Source organism: Rhipicephalus microplus, chromosome 5 (genome assembly GCF_043290135.1).
Source record: "Rhipicephalus microplus isolate Deutch F79 chromosome 5, USDA_Rmic, whole genome shotgun sequence".
Classification (NCBI taxonomy): domain Eukaryota; kingdom Metazoa; phylum Arthropoda; class Arachnida; order Ixodida; family Ixodidae; genus Rhipicephalus; species Rhipicephalus microplus.
In genome coordinates, this window is record NC_134704.1 from 7,377,814 (window position 1) to 7,397,053 (window position 19,240).

The window sequence follows — 19,240 nt, forward strand, 5'->3', positions numbered from 1 at the left end:
TTTGTGGATCCTTTTTACAACTTGGATGCTTTTCTCAGCTAATCCGTTTGAGGATGGATATCGTGGCGTCATGTGCTCAAAGTCGTACCGTATCGCGAATTGGGTGAATTCCTGGCTGGCAAACTGTGAGCCGTTGTCTGCGCATACCGGTGCATACGAAGTAAGATGGACCAGTAAATGAATATAACGAACTAAAGTAGTCTATAAAATAGTCTATTAAAAAAACATAGTTTGTTAAGTATGTCATTTCCTGCAGAGTTTGACACTCGTTTAGCGCGGCTATTTCGAAACTACCACGCCGACCTTACAGCCACGCCACGCGCGGCCGAGAGCCGTCCTTCTCACACAGTCAGCTGAGAGGATTGAGGAAGTGCTCAGCGGGTCACATGACCGAGAAGCGGCTCCGCAGTGCAAAGCGATTTCTCTCTCCACGCCTTAAAGACGACGGCAACGACTGCATCTCCACTGCTACCCTCTGCACCGAGAAAGGACTCTCCGCGACAGCGTTCTTTTTTTTCTCTCTCTCCGCACGTGGTCTTGAAAGAAGAAGGGTCTCTTCGTGCAGAGGCGGAAAAGGGAGAAGCGTAGCACAGGCGCATGGCAGATCGTCATTTGAGGGAGAGACAATCCGCCACAGTCTTTTCTTTCCTCTTCTTCTTTTCTCTCTTTGCGCCTAGCATTGAGAGGTGCCGCTGCGGGATCGGGCATGGTGCTGAGAGCATTTTCGGAGCGTGGTATGTTCGAATGAACTGTCGCAAGTGCTTGTGCCTTTGAATTACAAGGCGTTTTCACCCGTTGGAATACAGGTAGCTTTGACAAGACCTCAGCGTGAGTTCGAATCAACCGGAAGTTCGAACTAAGCGTGTTCGAATTAATGAGGTTCGGCTGTGTTTATTTTCCGTCGCACGCGTGGTCGCGTAGTGGTACATCGGGCCGCGAGGCGGTTTACTTCTTTGCATGCTTATAGGTGTGCGCCCATCTGAGCATACATTGCCACAAAGTTATAATCGATGTAACGAAATAATGGATATAACGAAACAATATTGGCTCCCCTTCATCTTCGTTATAACGAGGTTTTAGTGTAGTCCCGCAGTCATAGCCACTTTCAACGTGACTTCTAGGTGCTGATCAGGCTCTTTTTTTGTGGTTCTCTATATAAGTGCATCATCCACATATACCCAAACACCAGGCAGGCCATCAAATATTTATTTCAATGCTTTCTGGAATACCTCGATGGCTGATGCTATGCTGAAGGGCAGCCGAAGGAAACGGTACCTGCCGAATAGTGTGGAAAAAGTGCAGAACTTGGGAAAATTCGTCATTCAGAGGAATTTTATGGAACCCTGCTGTTGCGTCAAGGTGAGAAAAAAAAATTTGCGCCTGCCAGTTCAGCTTCATTGTCTTCGTATCGCGGCATTTGATAATGTTTTCTTTTTCTGCTCTCATTCATTTTTTGAGGATCAAGACAAATTCTGAGCCGACTGTCCTTTTTTCCTACAATGACTAAAGGACTCGCCTAATCTATGGGGCAGCTGACTTTCTTGATTATGCTTTCTTGTTCCATCCTGGTCAGCTCGGTGCGAAGTGGCTGTTTGAGGGAGAGGGGCACTTTTCGTGCCGACTGAACGATGGACAGCGTATCGTCGTGAAGCACAACATTGTAGTTCCGCTGAAGGCATCTGGTTCAGCGAAACAGCTTTTGGAAACTTAGTCACATCACTTGCAGGGCTCGTGGTTACACTTTCGATGGTGGTTTTGATTAGACCAAAGCGGCCATAGGATTCCAAGCCGAGGATGGCTGGGTGACCCTTTCGGATGACGAAGAATAGAACCGAGCACTGCTTTTTCTTTATTGCTACTGGTGTTGAAAATGTTCCGCATTGCTTGATAATGCTTTCTCCATAGGAATGCAGGATAGCCCCACTGGGTTAAAGCTTCAACACTTAAGTTGCAATACGGAGACAAATTTGCTTGGGCTCCGGTGTCAACTTTGCATGTTACATCCTGACGCCTTACTTTGGTATTAACCAGCCAGTCGCGGTCATGACCGACACTGCTTACGAGTACATCCAAGACCTCAAACTCATTGTCCACTTGGTGTTGTCCTCTTGATGTCAGCTCTAGGATTGTAGCATGAGGAAAAGTGTTTGGGCTTTTGCACTGGTGACACTTCTTGCCATACGCCGAGCACTGCTTTGGAGTGTGAGGTCGGCCACACTGGTAATAGTTCGACATTGTAAGACCACGTCTTGTCGTTGCGTTGACTTCTGATTGTTCCTTACTCTCGTTGCAAGGCTTGGTTTTTCCCTTCGTCTGATAATATCTGCATCTATGTGGGGGTACTTCTCGACGATACTGTGTTGACCTCATGGCTTTCTTTTTCTTTTTTCCTAACGTTGTCCTGATGAGCTGCTGTCTCTGCCATGCTGCACATACTTATGACTTTTTACAAGTTCAGTCCTTTATTTCTGAGCATTTTCTCCCACAGTCATGGCGAATTTGTGCCAAACACGATTTGATTATGCACCATGCCATCTGTCAAGGAACAGAAGTTGCAATGATATCTCATAGAAAATGTTCGGAAGGTTCCGCCTCCGCTTGCAGACCTATTATGAACACATACCTTTCGTGGATTTCATTTTCATTTTAGACGCAGTATGCCTTAAACTTTGTGAATACTGTCCTGCAATCGTGCTTGTGCATTTCTTCAGCAAACAAGAAGTTGTTGTACACCTCTATTGCTTCTTCTCCAGCTATGCTCAGCAGGATCGCTGTCTTTGCTTCCTCAGATTGTCAGGGCAGGTTGCTTTAACAAACAGCTCAAACCGTTGTATGAATGACTTGCAGTGTCTTCACTCTCTCCGGATAATTGCAGTGGTTCTAGTGGCTTGAGGTAGTCTATCCTTAAGACACTGCGCAGCTTATGGCCTAGTGGTAATCTATCCCACTTCTGACACCACGTGTCAACATCTGGGCTGCCGGAATGACACAGGGGGATAGCAACAGAAGAGTGAACAAAGTTGTTTATTGGGAGTGGTTAATTTTCTGCTGTAGGGAGAAGGCAAAAGGGGGCGTGTACTCTGGTAACAACGAAGGTGCTGTGTGCGCATGTGAAAGCGCACACGTGCTGATACGATAAAAGGCGCTCAAAAGTCCACTTGTGTTGATATAAACATCTCTCGTTGCTACTGATTTCATTTGTCGCATGATTTCAGCACATCTTCCCTTTGTGATTCGTGCCCGAGGTGTTTGTATTCTGATATTTGGATTGTTGCTCACGTTGAATGACCTCGGTAGCTCTGGACTGCCAAGTTTTTCTGTGAACCGTAAAATGATTGAAAAATATTTGGTTTCACTACTCAACTAAATAATTGATAATGTTTCAGTTACATTTTCGTTCAGATAAAAGTATATATATTTTTTAAGTTTTTGTTTTATTTTGATACTCTGGTGCTGGCAATCTTTTCTTTTTTAGAGATGCGAGGAGTATTTCTGTCACACTGCAGCGCGAGAAATACACAACAGATGGAAAACAAACGATGGCACTGAGCGTCAATCAGCGCTCTTAATTTGTAGGGTTGTGCGAATATCCGAGCACTTCAAATATTTCAATGACTATTATAGTATTTGAATTCACTTCTGCTCAAATCGAATATATTGGAAATTTCGGAGTATTAAAAATGAACAATTAGTTATATGTTAATCCGCATGTAACTTAGCGTAAAGGTGGTTTCACTGCAGCACATAGATGCTGTTTTGTGAATACACCTTTCTAGGAAAAATTTGCATTGTCACAAAGCCACAATTCAAGATTAAGTGAACGTATCACCTTCACATCGATTCTTTCATTTTCAGTCTAAAAGCATGTTATAACAGCCTACATGCTCCAAGTATAGTAAACTTTAAAACTTGGCGTATGTTACTGGTAATCACTTGCACTTTACTGAAATTCGAAACCTGGTAGTACTATTCAAAGTTGTTTCCTCTTCTCTTGAATAAAAAAGAATAATATTTGCACAGGCGTTGTTTCATTTTCTTGAAAATATGGTGCAGGTTAGTTAAGTCGTGACAAATATGCTCTTTTTTCTTATTACTATCTGATATATACATGCCATTTGAATTATATTCTAAACTATTTGAACCGAATCACTATACACTTTGAATTCACTTCAAACCTGAAATTTACTATCTGTGCAAGATTATTTTTTACAAGTTATCACTTGCATTCTTCCAAATGTTAAATTCTGCTACTACTGAAAGTTTCTTCTACTTCCTTTGAACAAAAAAAAAAAAGACATTTGCACATTCGTTGTTTCAATTAAAAACACATATATAAAATATGCTCATCTTTCTTTCGAATATGTGATACTGCATCCTAGTCAAATTCGGTTTGAAACTATGCGAACCAAATGACTGTTCGCGTTGAACCTAAAGTTTACTATTTGCACAAGCCTAGTAATTTGTGTTCTGTCGTGTGTTTTCTGCCCTGCTTGGTGCCAAAATTATGCACCAAGTCCTACTTGCCATTGTAATGTGCCAAGGAGCTTGCCTTTTCTCTGCAGGTGTCAATCCTGGCTGTGACTCCTTGCCGATACCTGTTCTGGCAACGTTCCAACCTGGAGTACTTGCTCATCAAGGAACCTCAGCTGGCTACTGTGGTGTCGCTGCTCATCGCTAGGGACATCACCTCCAAACTGTATGCTATGAATGAAAAGGCAGGTGTTATTTGTGTACATTGGGCAGCCTACTTCATTATGCATGTCTCTTTGAGTAATGTACCCTCATACTCTTTGATTAAACATGATTTAAATTGGCATTTTACAGGTGCTGACTTGTATTTGTTGTGACAGAATTGAGCAAGTGATTAATTCGATTTTATTTTCTAAAACGAATCTTGGGCTATTAAGTAGAAATGCTGTACAGTGGAACTTCAATTATACGTCCCCTGGTATCGCGATGACCCACATTTTACGACAAATCAGTTTGGTCTCGAAAAACTACCCTTAGAAATAGCGTATTAATAACCGTGGTTTTACGACTCAGTTTTACGCCGATTCGCATCTCACGGCGACTTTCAGATTCCATCCAAAAGCAAGAACCACCTTGAGTCAAAATCAAATGTCGACCAAATATTCATGAGTGCAAAATGTTAACTTGCGCTCTTTTAGGTTGATGATTGCAAAAGTAGAGAGTGAGACAGGATGTCTTTTTAGAATGGAAAATTTATTTTCCTGGAAGCTCATGCACTTCTATATATATGCCTCGATAGTGTGCTTATTTATACAGGTTCGTTACCTAGTCATAGTCTATCCATACAGAGCAGCTTCAGCCGGCCGAAAAGCTGTGATTTTCACATTTTCTATCTGTGGAAACTTGTCGACATACAGATGATATCCCACCTTTGTCGCACTCACAGTCACAGGCTTGAGCACGCATAAGGGCGTGACGCAGCTGTTTTCACCATGCACAATAGCCTTCACTTGACGTCAACGTTCATGATAAGAGCGGGACAGCTCTAGTTGCACCTCAGAAGGCAACGAATTACGTGCGCAGCTCAGTAACGCATGAGAGCATTCTACGCAAATTCATGGTTCATTGCTATTATGTGATAGTGATGACTGTGTCTGACTCTTCTGATGGGAGGCCGTTGGCAACGCGGGTTCGGTTTCGTTCTCATGCGCAGGCATTTTTCGGGCTCTATTTATTGGTTGAAAGATGCACGTTGGATTAGATTTTTTTAAGGTTGACAATAAATACTCGCTTGCACTTCTTTCAACCAAGTATTGCTGCCATTAGCTGCCGCTGGCAAGAATAATTTAATGTACCTTCCTTGCAGAGGCACAAGGTCATGCTGTGGGCTTATTCAGGCTGTCTTTACCCTTTTCTTGGGGGGTGGGTGGGGGGCAAGGCTGAGTGCAACTACCTATAATCTTAGTTTTTTGATTATACAACACCCGGATCATACGACGCTTCTGTGTGGTCCCTTGAAAGTCGATAATCGGGGTTCCACTCATTTAAAAAGCTCATGGTTCAAATTTGGCTGCTTCTAGTTCGTAAATCTGAGTACCTGCAGCTTTGCATCAGTTCTACATCAAAATGCAGTCATAGTAGCTGTAAATTGAACCTCAAGCCTAACACTGAAAGGCTGTAGCCACTGACCCATTGTGGCAGTGCTGTTTAGAGGACAAGTCTTTGGTGCATCATTATATGTTCCCTCCCGATTATCAGTAGACTCCCACTATAACAAAGTCCACTACAACACAATGTCCATCTTAATGAATAATTTTCGATTTCCCGTCAGCCACCCATAAAAAACAATGTTAAAAATGTCTCGTCACAGCGAATACTTTTCCTAGATATTTCTGCCTTAACGAAGTTTTCACGAGTACTACCCCATAAGAAAAAGGAACTTGCCTAAGATTGCCGCGAAATTACGCTATAAACTCGGCCATTTCTCGACGGCTCGTGACATCCAGAGCGCACGACCGTATCTCAACAGCCGTGACATGCTTTCGGCCACCACACGCAAAATCCGCTAAATTTATCGCCATTGATATGCTTGGCGACAGCTCGCCCATCCACCACGTGATGCTGCCGGTGGATTTGATGTATGTGCGGGCTGCAGCAGAATGTCGATCTTCAAGAAATCCCGCCATATTTTTTGTATGTAAAGCTCAATACAAAAAGACAGCTCATCGTTACTAGCTCTGCTATCGTGAATGACAAAAACGCATCGTGAAGGCGCACACACGAGCAGCGCGCACTTAGTCCCAGCATAACTGCATTCTGTCGCAACCGCTACAGACTCAAATACGGTCATGTCGAACACAATCATGGCCGACCACAAAAGTATGCACGCAATCAACGTGCACAGTTTAAATGAAAATTTCTTGCCGTATTGATGGAAACAAAGGTAGCAACAATGTAGTTCTTAAGTCACGCAGACAGCCAGCTCAGCGCACACAGATTGCTAATGAAACTACTGTTTGCCGCAACTGCCGCGCAGGAAACGGGGGTCGCTATCGTCTTGTTCATCGATAGCAAATATGATTGGAAAATGCGCAGCTAATACAGCCATAAATTGAAGCGAATAAAGCCATAAAACGACATGAAGCGTTACGTCTTTCCTGTCGTTCACCGATGGCATTGGTAGTGCGGAGTTGTGCACTCGGCACGCCCCTAGGGTAGTCTGAATATAGTATTTTCTAACATATAACCCACTCTTGCATAGAACTGGCCCCCGTGACTGCAGACCCTGAGAGTAAAAGAAAACTACTTGCGTATTGACGAAAGGCCACCTTCTTTGCATTGCTATAAAGCGATGCGATGAAGCCAACTTGTGCATCAAAAGTTTTGTATAATTCTTACCCCAGCTTAAGCTCCAAATTTTTTATATAGTATTTTGATTGAATTATAACGAAGAAAATATGTTCACTGAGCGTTCGGCTAGGTACGGCTGAGTTGGTGAGATTTCAATGCGTGTGCTTACTGAGACCAAAGGACGAGCCACAGTCATCAGATCTTACCAAATTTTGTGGTCTACAGATGAAATTTCACTGCAAGGAAATTCCACGGGAACAAATTTTTTCATGCATTCCGTCAATTTCGTTGTAGCAGGATTTGACTATATATACTTTGGCTTTACCCACTTGAATAATGTGTTCACATTTTAAGATTTACTATCAACCAATGTTAACCAAGAATGTGCATCAATTAGTGTTACTCTATTATTTAAAGAGGCCGTGCAACACTTTTTGAAGTAATCAGTGGATGGCATTGCGAAAAAAAGCTTATTGTTTCATGAATTGACTGCCACAAAATTTGTTAGAGCCCATCACATATAGTGGAGTTGCAGAGATTCGCCATGCGTTTCAACTCTCATTACCATGCCTATTCAAATTGAACATCGCGCATTGAATCTTCAACCTCGGCACAACACCACTACTGGACAAGCCTTGACCTTAGGAGCTTTGCCCCTAAAAACCAATTGCTGTTTTGAACGAGAATTTTTTTCCGGCTCTAAAACGCTTATGGCTCCTTTTAAGTATCATTTCCTTGTGCTCTGAAAAGCGAAATGTCAATTTCATTATTGCCTTTTGAAAAACCTTATCTAGTCGTGAGAATCACCTTTGCCAGTAGGCTTGTGCAAATATTCGAATGCTTCAAATATTCGAACGAATAGAGAGTATTCGAATTTACTTCGATTCGAATTTAAATTATTGAATATTTCGAAGTATTTGACATGAACGAGTAAGTGTATACTAAACCGCATGTAACCGCCCATAAAGGTGGTTTCACTGCAGTATAGCGGTGTTAAGCCATGAAAGCACCTAACCAGGGGAATTTCGCTTTGTCGCGAAGCTCTAATTCAAATTTGAAGGGGCCCTGCATGGTCACCAAACGCTGCCAATCGGTAGTCGAGGCTACCGAAAACGCGCGAGCTAAATAATATAGCACAGCATGCGACCTGGAATTCACAATAAATTCTCAAAGTTTGATGAAAATTGCTCTCTTCTCTTGGCAGATGATGCCACAATGTCAAAAATCGCTCGTCACAGCCATTGGCTGATTTGAGCATGCGGCGCTCGGTCGTTACTGGGGTCGCTGTGGGTGGCCGGGACATGTCCACGCGTACATACGCAATTGCACTGAAAAGTCGTGTATTCAAAGAAAAAAAAAGAAAGAGAGTGCTCAAGGTAACGACATGCACGTGACGTATTTTATTTCCTTATGCCATCTCTCCCGGCTTTGCTTCAAGGGCTTTCGTCGGGTCGAAAAGAGAGAATGCAATTGCAGCGCATGTTGGGAATCTTTGCGGTGATTAATTCATAAGGCAAAAAGCTTCTTTAGTGAATCCATTCCATGGCTACTTGAAAAGCTGTTGCAGGGTCCCTTTAAATGAACATATTATCCTCAAATCGATTGATCATTTTTAAAGCCTTAAAGCTTGTTTTGCTAGCTTATACACTCTAACTGTAGAATAATGTTACATATTTTACAGGTTATCACTTGCATCCTACTGACAGTCAAATTCTACTACTTCTCAAAGTTGTTTCGACTTTCCTTGAATGAAGAAAAATAAAGAAAGCTCCAGCATAGAGGTCGTCTTCAAAAATAATATTGTACTGGTCAATTTGGTCATGATAAATGAGCCCATTTTTCTTTATACATCATATATTTTACATTCGAATTTGACCAAAATCACTATTCGCTTCGAATTCACATCGAACATAAAATTCACTATTCGTAGAAGCCTAGTTGCCAGACACATGCTCAAAAAGGCGCCCTTTTTCTACAGCTCAGCTGTTACTGTATGCTCAACATTTCATTGTTAGCTTGCCTATGCAGTTATTTGTTCAACACATGCAGGCTGCATATGCTATAATATTTATCCAATCTCTCTAACCACAGATTGTTACGGAGAAGGGTTCACATTTAGATATTCGCCTTCCGAGTGTGACTGGTTCAATGACTTATCGGGGACAACTATCGTCATCAAGTCAAGCAAACTCTATCACCTGTTCTTTGAATGCTTACAAGTACAATGAAGGTAAGAACCAGTACATTAATTATATATGGGCAACAGGTCCTTGCATTAATGAAGACTGTGGGAGCATGCTTATAGCATAGGTGATTAAGAATGTGCGCATCTTTTCGCGCATTGCAACTTCTGCAGTTGTGTAACATGCTTTGCACAAAAATTGACTCACGGCTAAAGTAACACACAAACTGCTAGAGAGTTGTTTGAAGTCTGCTATGTCAAAAAGAAAGTCTGATTGTGTCCGTGACACATCTATAAGTTTGTATTTCTTGGAAATGACCTTTCTTGATAACATGTTATCTTGACCATATTGTTACGGCAAGACGACCAAATTGTGGTGTATTTACAATATTTACACAATAAAAGTGATCGGGGCAACAGCAGCCAAGATGGCACAAACAGGAGACAACCCGTCCTCATTTTCTTCGTCTCCTAGGTGGCAGCTCATATGAATATCATTCCAAGTGAAGTGTTGGCTCTTCACACATGCGCAGAAAGTGTCTTTTTTTTTGTTCTGTACATTTCTACTTTTCCGGAAGTGATGATGCCTTTTGCTTTACTGGCACTCGCCCACAAAGGGGAATCGGCCAAGAACCGGGCGGCGGGATCCTCAAGTTAGTTTCACTAAACAATTCGTAGTTGCTTCTTCATTTTCTTCTTTTCTTTTTGCCACTTTCTTTTCTCATGAAGTGTGTTTTGCACCACAGTCGAGCACATCTAACCTGAATGTACACTTTAGCCACATTGATGCTTTACAGATGTGCAGTGAATAAAAGTATGTCTTTCCTGTTTCAGTATACACCAGTCAACAGACACTTGTGCGAGAAACGAAGAAAAGACTGAGAAGATCACGCAAATGGAAAGCATCCTCTGAATAAGAGTGACATTCCTGATGTCCATACTTGGTCGAGAAAGATGTTATGCTTACTAGGTTGAAGACGTGGTAAAAGAAAAAAAACTAAGAAAATGTTCTCTGTGATTTTTTTAATTTTGCCCTTGTGGTACACATTCAAGTACATAATTCAAGTACATGTAGTAGTATATAGCCAAATCTGCTCGCCAAAAATTTTACTGTTGAACAACAATGGCTATCGTCTGCTCTGTGATGGTTCTGACATTGAGTTTTGTTCTAGTCATTTTGCTGGTCTTTTACGATCGGATTTTGTGAGAAATAAAAATGGTGATAAAGATTTTTTTTGTGACCATTCATTTCCACACAAGTTGAAGAAGCTATGCATCTTCTGTATGTACTGAACAAGACTAGGTGATTGATTGCACTCTTGTGATGAACCAGATTGGTCAGGTGTCCTGGTCTCCTAGAACATAACTGTTTCAGGTGACAAGTACTTTCAGATCTCGAACACCAAAAAGCCCCTGAAGGAACTAAAGAAACTTCCAACTGAATGTGTTTCATTTTTCTTTGCCTGAGCTTAACCACACGTAATTTCACAAGGGCCGAACTCGAGCTGGCACCATCAATTGAAAAATGAGCAGCTATCTACGGAAGTAATTTCTCATTTTTAAGTATTGGTTTGAGTTTAAGTAGTAATTTCTGGTGACTCACACGATCGAAAGCTTTCTCAAAATCTGATAATATAACATTGACTTGACCATTTATATAGATCGCTGCTGCCAGGTCTTGAAATGTCTCGATAAGCTGGATTACCGTAAGGCACTTCAATTTCTCGTCAATTCTCCAGTATAACAAAAAAAATCTTTGTTTCGTTGAAGCACGCTATCGGCACAATCTTACCACATCCAAAACCAAATTTGCATCGAATCCCGCTTTTGGTACGTACGGGGTTCTCATGTATTTCTTCGTTGCATTTTTATGAAGGATTTGTAGTTTCACTGCATCATTTTGTAGTGCCGTGCAAGACATCTGTATGGTAACCAAACGGTATTAACACATGAAATGGCGTATACCTACCGGGAGGGCAAAAAGGTGGTTGCTAGCTATAATTATGTAATGAAATTTGTCCTATCCTCCCATAGGAATTGGCAGGATTGTGTATTGGTGGGTGCAAAACCATGTTGAATGTGACCTGGGGAGTGGAAGAGCTTTCGTGTAGCCTGGGTACGGGGCAAGCTATAGGGCTGGTGCAGCTTGAGGTGGGCAAGTGCCCCTTTTGCACCCTCCTGTATACGTCCATGTACGCTTCTGCTGTGAAGCTTCTTCTCTGTGTCTTACGATCGACCACGCACTTTGGGCTCGGAATAGGAAAGATCTGAGCTAGTTGGCAGGTATCCATTCTAAAAGGGACCGGGTGTGCAGACGCATATCCAAGAAAGAAGTCAAGACGGCCCTCGCGCTGTCTTGTGTGCACATTTGCGCACCCTGACTGTATGCACAACCTCTGCGGTGCGGGCAGATTTCGCGCGTCCCGCTCCAGCCTCGACGTGGAGGTAGACTGTAGGCTACCACTGCGCAAGGGGCTCCTTAATGTTAGAGCACTCTTTCATGCTTTTATTCTGATTGCTCGCTTCACTCTCGACCGTTCGCTGGCTGATAAATGTTTAAATAAATGGTCCTCGTCTTGCCATTAATTAAGGCCGGTAAGATTACTACGACGTGTACTCACGGTGCAAGAAATTAATGTACATTTTTTTTTTTAGTGGCGAAGCACCTTAAAGCGGCACCCGTTCGTCCCTCGTAGTAGTGCGTAACCAGTCTTACGCTTTGACCTGCAAGGTGGTGCTGGTGGGAGATTTCTCCTGTGCATTGTTGAACAATAAAAAATTCGCAGCGTGTGCGTTAACTAAAAGCTGAATTCTTTTGTCTCTCATTCCGCATTAGCAGCCATTGGCACGTACATTGAGCACTATCTGACAAGAAAGGGTTGCTACATTATACTCTAAGGGCGTAACCTCCTTGATTTTAGAAAGGTTTAGCGAGCGTTGGGCCGCAGTGCCATGAATACAGTGAACTAGTATATACCATGAACTTGAGGTGGTTAAAGGTGGGAAGCAGACCCGAAGCGCAAGCCGTAAGAAAGTGTGCCACCTCTCGTTTAGTCCTTGAAGTGTCCGCTGGATGGCATTGCTTCTATATGGCATCCCCCTGCCGCCGGATACCCACCGGTTTCTGGAAAATGGGCACAAGCACTCCCCCTGCCTGACACTCGGCTTTGTTCTGGGGTGAGCCACTTGGGAAGGGTAGCCTACGCCATTCAAATCCCGTCGAAACATGTGGGCACAAAATGAACCCTGAAAAGGGAGGCAAGGGAGGTCACTGAAAAGGGAGGTAAAAGAAGTCAAGGAAATTCTGGTACGTGGTGAGAAATCGTTGTTGAATAGAGTTACTGTATATGCTACCTTTAGGTAACTACCTAAAGGTAGCATATACAGTAACTCTAATGCGGAATATATGATGAAAAGATGCGATATGGTGGTACTTGGAGTGTTGACTAGATGAACGAACGGACACACATACAGATGCATGGACGGACGTGCGGATGGATGGACGCATGGACGGACGCAGGGGTGGATGCATGGACGAATGCTGGGATGGACGTGCGGACGCATGAACAGAAGCACGCACGGACGGGCGGATGGACGCATGGACGGTCACACAGACGGACGCATGGATGGGCGGAAGCAAGAACGAATGGACGGACGGATGTTTCGCCCCACTCTCCATCATTCACCCTGTAGATATGTTGCCATTTTTTTTCTTTGTTAAGTATAGAGCACAAAATGACACTCGACTACATGTATCTTCGTGGCCGGCCGTCTCTTAAGATAAAAGTGGTGCCCCCCCCCACCACCACCGATAAAAATCCTGCCTACGCCCCTGTGTGGAGAAGTGCTGCATGAGAGCTCAGGTTGGGAGAAAGGTTTGTCTGCTTCGTTTTGCTTATTATACGGTAGCTGCTTCCAATCACGATCGGTGGGCGGATTTCTTGAATTACGTTCAAAATGAGACATGCACTGTGTGGCTATTCCAAAACAAAAATAAAAAGTGAGGGCAGTTTCGCACTATAGGGTGCCAAAATTGGACATGCTTCTTCTTCGGTTTTCTTTACTTAACTCTCTTTTCATGTCCTTTCTGTCTTTCTTTCTCGCTTGCTTTCATACGTGGTTTTATGCCGAGCGACTACAGCCCCAAAAGTGCTTCGCACTCGACACCCAAAGAACAAGACTTATCCTTGGCGCGCTCATTATGCTACGCATGGTTTCGCCAGCGTTACACCGCGCTGCTCATTGCAGCCCGGGCTCCTAAAGTTATTGGCAGTTAAAAGTTCAGCTTTGTCAGCATTGCGCTCTTTACTGTGGACGCATCATTTTAACGCCGCAAGATATTTGTTGACGTCGCGTTACAAGCGGGCGATTTAATGACCCACCAATAATCTTACACGAATGGCGAGGAACCAAGGGCTAAAATTATGCGGCATTAAAAATACTGTATCTCTCTCTCTCTCTTTCTCTCTCTCTCTCTTTTTTTTTTGAAGTCGTGCATAACTGTTATTTTGTTATTTGCACGATTGATCATTTTCGCCTCACTCAATCGATGCATCGCGTTACGAGCAGGTGCTGTGTGCACGACTCGTGGAAAGATTTGACCAATCATAAACAGCTGACGACTAATGCTGAGGGAAACGATTCGGGGTTGTTTGACGTTGTAATCACCCACATCGGTTGATAGAAAAATTTGCACTTAAATTGTTTATATAAGCCCATTTACATGAACTTGCAGGAAAACCCTCCAAGCAATGTTGTAAATACTACGAGTGTAACGAAGTGCTCATATACTGCGCCTCTAATACCATAAAGTATTACCTTAAAACCCTTATAGTTGACAAGTTAATCACACTAAGACTTTACGTCCTAAAACCTCTACGAGGGAAGCCGTGGTATCCGGAAATGTTGGTCATCTGACAGCGCGGAGTAGACGGACCTATGTCGCTTCGTCTCCATCGAAATGGAACCGCCGCGAACGTGAATGAACCCGCGAGTTCCGGTTCAGCAGCCGAGCACCGAAACCGCTGCATTGCCGCGGCGTAACATTAATAACATAACAAAAACAACGCTCTAGAAAGGAAGGAAGAACAACAAGAGAGGTTAACCAGGCACAAGACTGATCTGCTACCCTGCAGTGGGGGAGAATATATATATACATATATATATATATATATATATATATATATATATATATATATATATATATATATATATATATATATATATATATATATATATATATATATATATATATATATATATATATATATATGAGAGAGAGGTAACGGAAGGGAAGAGAAAATTGTCAGTAATCGAGCTGACGCGTATGTTAGCGGTAATACTATGCAAAAGTCAAACGCTCTTTGGACTTGAAGCTACAGCAACGCAGAATAAAATATTCACAAGCTTCAATATGTGCAGGATAGTGTAGTACTAGTTGCGGAAAAGAAAAGGCACAGTCATTTTTACCTACAGTCAAAATAGTAATCAGTTTTTATATATTAGCGAAATTTCATTTAATGATAGAAACCGACACGCTGTTAGGGCCACCATCAACATGTGTATTGATGCAAGTTGTGTGATTAACGTCATACCACTGACGTGCACGGAACGTCTGGTTGGCCGAGTACGCAAAACTTTTTTTTCTAACATTTACACAAATTCTTGCTGATCTGATGAGTTGAACTTGAGTGCGACACTCTCTCGAGGCGTGGCCCCACTCACGAACAACCAACATGCAAGGCGCATCTCCAGCGTCAACTATCATATTTCACTTCACCGGCAGATAGGAGAACAGGGCAGCAGTCACAGAGCTTTATATATGCTGCTTTTCGGTGCGCCTATATACTGGTTATTCACTCTATCACGCTGTACAAGAAGAACATCGAACCTTAACGGCTTGGCGCATATAGTGCACGCTAACAACAACGACTATTTTTTGTTAACAAGGTTTAGATAATTAATCCTAGTTGTACTTCTAATTGGACAAGAGCTCACCTAATCATTAAAATGTCAATGAGGCACACGTGCCCAAAAACGCCAGAAAGGTGTAGCACAGTCACAGCGAAAGCTAGAAGAGCGGCCTTTCAAAGCCTTTGCGAAACACTCATTGGGTATGCTGCAAGCACACTTGCTTGATACCCACTACGGCATTAATAATAAAAATTATAGGGCTGTAGGCCGGCATTCGCGATGCTATTTTTCGTCATTCTTCTGAGAAGCCTGACACTGGCAAGGAATTTCGTGCCAATTGTTCATGCAGTAACTGACGACGATGGGGAATTTTGGCTGAAGTGGGTAGGCCCCACAGTTAATAGATGAACAAGAACAAGCTTCTATATTGGGTTGGAGCGTTGGACGACCCACTCGTTACGCTATTCGCATTATGTGACGCCTGGTTGTTCTTTCGCTGTTTTAAAACGCTTTATAAGTCGTAGTAAAGCGATTGCTTTTCCGACATCGAGCCTGCCTAAGGCAAGTTTGCAAACAAGGCACCAGCTACCACATAGCTCAATGGTAGAATACTGAGCCGGCACCCAGCAGAAATGGGTTCGAGCCCCACTGAGGAATTAATGCTAGGTCACATTTTTTCTAATTTCGCGCGAAGTGATTACGGACACTGGCGGCGATGGCGGACAACTACGGCACTGCGCGAGGCCCGAGTTGTGATCTCATAACAGCTTTTGCTTTAATAAACGTATAACTGCGCTATATTCAACAACGTACTAATTGCGCGCTCGTCTTTTCTGTGTGAAGGAACGGAAGGATGGCTAATAAAGAAAGCCCGCGAAATCTAAAAAAAAAAAAATGACATGTGTCCAGATTGCACCCCGCATCCGAAAACAGCGCCTTCAAACAGGAACACTGTGGACTAGCAAGTCAGGACTACGATACCACCTTTTGCGAGTGGGAACATAGTCACGTGTTATTCATCATATTTCACGTGCTTTCTTTATCAGCTGCCAGAATAAAGTGAGCACTGAATTAGGACGTTGCTGAAAATAGCACAGTTAGATATAATTTGACAATGTCTAAGTATGCCTCATTGACATTTTACTAATTATAGGAGTACTTGTCGAGTTAGCATAATAATGTGGACTAATTCACTTAACCTCATTAACGATAAGGTTAGTCGATTACTGCAGTATAGTGGGAGCACTTTGGTTCAGCACTACCAAAGCTACGGGGTGTAACAGAGACAAACGCTTGTTCAGCGAAACGTAGTCCTCCTTCGGCGGAAACAAAAAAAAAAGAGAGAAAAAGAACATTGAAGCGGGAGACGCGAAGGAACGCGTCAACGGAGAAACAGATACGAGAGCCACAAACAGCGTCGGAGAGAAACAGCCTATAAGTGAAGTTATCCGCCTGCATGAGTCTACCGATCTTCAACAGAGCGAAAAATTCCCTCTTATTCACGTTCCCGATGCAGTTGCTCGCTTAACGCTTTTACTGCATTTTTAAGTAAATAAACTAGCCGCAATAAGTACAATTCTTTAAGCAGACGCCGTGAATACGGTGGGCAGACGACACGGTGCGAATGAATACACGTGGAGGGGCTAAGCGCCTTTCATATTGGCTGAGGCGCCTGTATAGCTTCCACAGTGCCGAAAGGAACTTCTGTAACAACCGACAACTTTTTGATATTTGGGACAGCCTGTATACACGGCACTATAGGCTACGTCGCTACTGCCTCAGAAGTGAGCTTCACCGCTATGATTATCCTTTAGAGGAGAAGCGCAATTTTCAAATTGTTTGGCGCAAGCGGAAATGAGCTGGTGTGCTCCGACAAGTTGGACAGGGCATATTCGGAGACCATTTTCCATATTGATGAAGAATATATATATATTCTAGATAAAGTCTACAAGACTTAAACTAACGTGATATGCAAAAGAAAAATTAAGCCATTCACATCTTCTCACGGTCGAACTCGAAAATGCGTCGCAGAGTGGTGGAGGTACCGCATGAGTGTTGCGTAATTAGGTATAGTTTGAAAATGCTTAACTGTTATTTTGTATTTATTATTCTTAATTATTGAATTATTGAGGGGAAGTGTTATCTTCAACGAGTGGTGGGAAGCTGACGTTGGGTTGTGCCCCACTACTAGTTGAAAGTACTGTTGCTTCCATCGCATTTACTCGAGTCAAGCGAAGCGTCAAGTCAGGCGAAAGCCAAGTAAAGACGCCCTCGACTAAATTCGAAACGCTCGATTCAGTGCCTACATATACGAGGTGGCCAGTGAACGGTTGTGCAGTAGTCGGTTTTTACCACGGAGGAAGAAAAGATAGGAGAGGCCATGCCCAGCCGACGCGCTACGAGACAAGTGTGGAGGAAATGACATCATGGCGGCCATATTGACTGGACACAATGGCGGCGTTGCTTTGGTAACGTGTTGCGCAGTGTAGCTGGTCTAGCAGTGAGTGGCCGCGGCAAGAGTGTACTAGAAGTGTACACTGTACCGCGGCTGGCGGCGGCATGTGTGTCTCCGCAGGTCTCATGCTGAGCCGTGGCGGACAATATCCGTGCTCTGCGCCGCGTTATTGGTTACGCAGTGTTCTTCTGGCAGTAACTTTACTCTTAGCAACGTTTACAAAACCTTTCGTCGAACACGGGACCTGAACAGTGCGTAGAATGAGCGCATATCCGTGTGTCGTGCGGCGGATGACGCGGATGAAGAATTAGAAGTGTTCGGCAAAATTGCATTGGGCACCATGACGAAGCGGAACGACAACGAACGCCTTGCAGGTCAGGGACGGTTGGGCAGTGCTCTTGCTTGTGGCAATGGATGAAACTGTTGTGTCCAGCAAGACGCTGCGAGGACCGTGTGCACATACGTAGTTTCGTGGTCGGCACGTGTACAGTAACAACTTGCATTTGCGTAATAAAACAACTTTTCTGTTCCGCTTGTTATACTCGCCCCCATTATTGTAATCTCAACGTTAGAGTAACCGCGTTCAAGTGTAGCTTGCACCGTGCTCAAAGTCACCACGGTTGCAGAATGCTGACGCCGGTGAGTTTCACGCGCAACTCGGACACAATGGCCGGGCGCTGTGTCGGCCTCGTGTCGGAATGCAACCGTAGAAAGCGCACGACTGATCGTATGTTTGTACAGTTGCTGAATTAATGACATGAAAACAATTGCCGTTGTCTGTGCATTTAGCGCACGTTATCTTGTACTTGCTTCTTTGGCGGCGAGCCGTCACACGCTGTTAATACTCAGACGAAATGATTTCGCCGAAGATGTCGCGCTGGCCCAGAGTGTTGAGCCCAGTTCCATTAGTTTCGCATCGTCACGACACGCGCGCTGCGCAGCCCACGTGCTTTCCGAGCCGGAGAAAAAGTCGTGCCTTCCGTTTTACATTCAGATGTAAACAAGAGAGAAGAATTTGCCCAGTCAATATGGCCGACTTCCGGCTTCACAACGAGTGACATCAGGGCCTCTTCTAAGTATTTTCCTTCCTCCATGGTTTTTACTAGCAGACTCTGCCTGCGTCAGCCTTGCGAGGTGAGAGAGAGAGGGGGGGGAGTGACAGTTGGCACGAGATTCGAGCATTCGCAGCGGGGGTGTAGACGACACCGCCGACGTCAGTGCGGTAAAAAAAAAATAACCTTCCGTGCATTATAACACCTAATAAAATCATGCTTGTCCGTTTATTTTTTATTATTATAAAAAAAGAACCGCCTGGCGTTATTAGGGGGGAATGACGCGAGAGAATCAAAGGTTCCGTTTTCGTTTCGTAG

At 43.5% G+C, this 19,240-nt stretch overlaps 1 protein-coding gene across 1 annotated transcript in view; it reads left to right on the forward strand.

The window, feature by feature from the left end:
- The window catches only part of LOC119175060 (popeye domain-containing protein 3), a 29,895-nt gene extending 19,160 nt beyond the window's left edge, over nucleotides 1-10,735 (forward strand). The window contains exons 6-8 of the mRNA XM_037426254.2: nucleotides 4,563-4,715; nucleotides 9,412-9,550; nucleotides 10,337-10,735. Of these exons, the coding sequence (XP_037282151.1) occupies nucleotides 4,563-4,715; nucleotides 9,412-9,550; nucleotides 10,337-10,419 (375 nt within the window). The 3' untranslated portion in view covers nucleotides 10,420-10,735. The remainder of the gene's footprint in view (nucleotides 1-4,562; nucleotides 4,716-9,411; nucleotides 9,551-10,336) is intronic.
- Nucleotides 10,736-19,240: the final 8,505 nt, after the last annotated feature.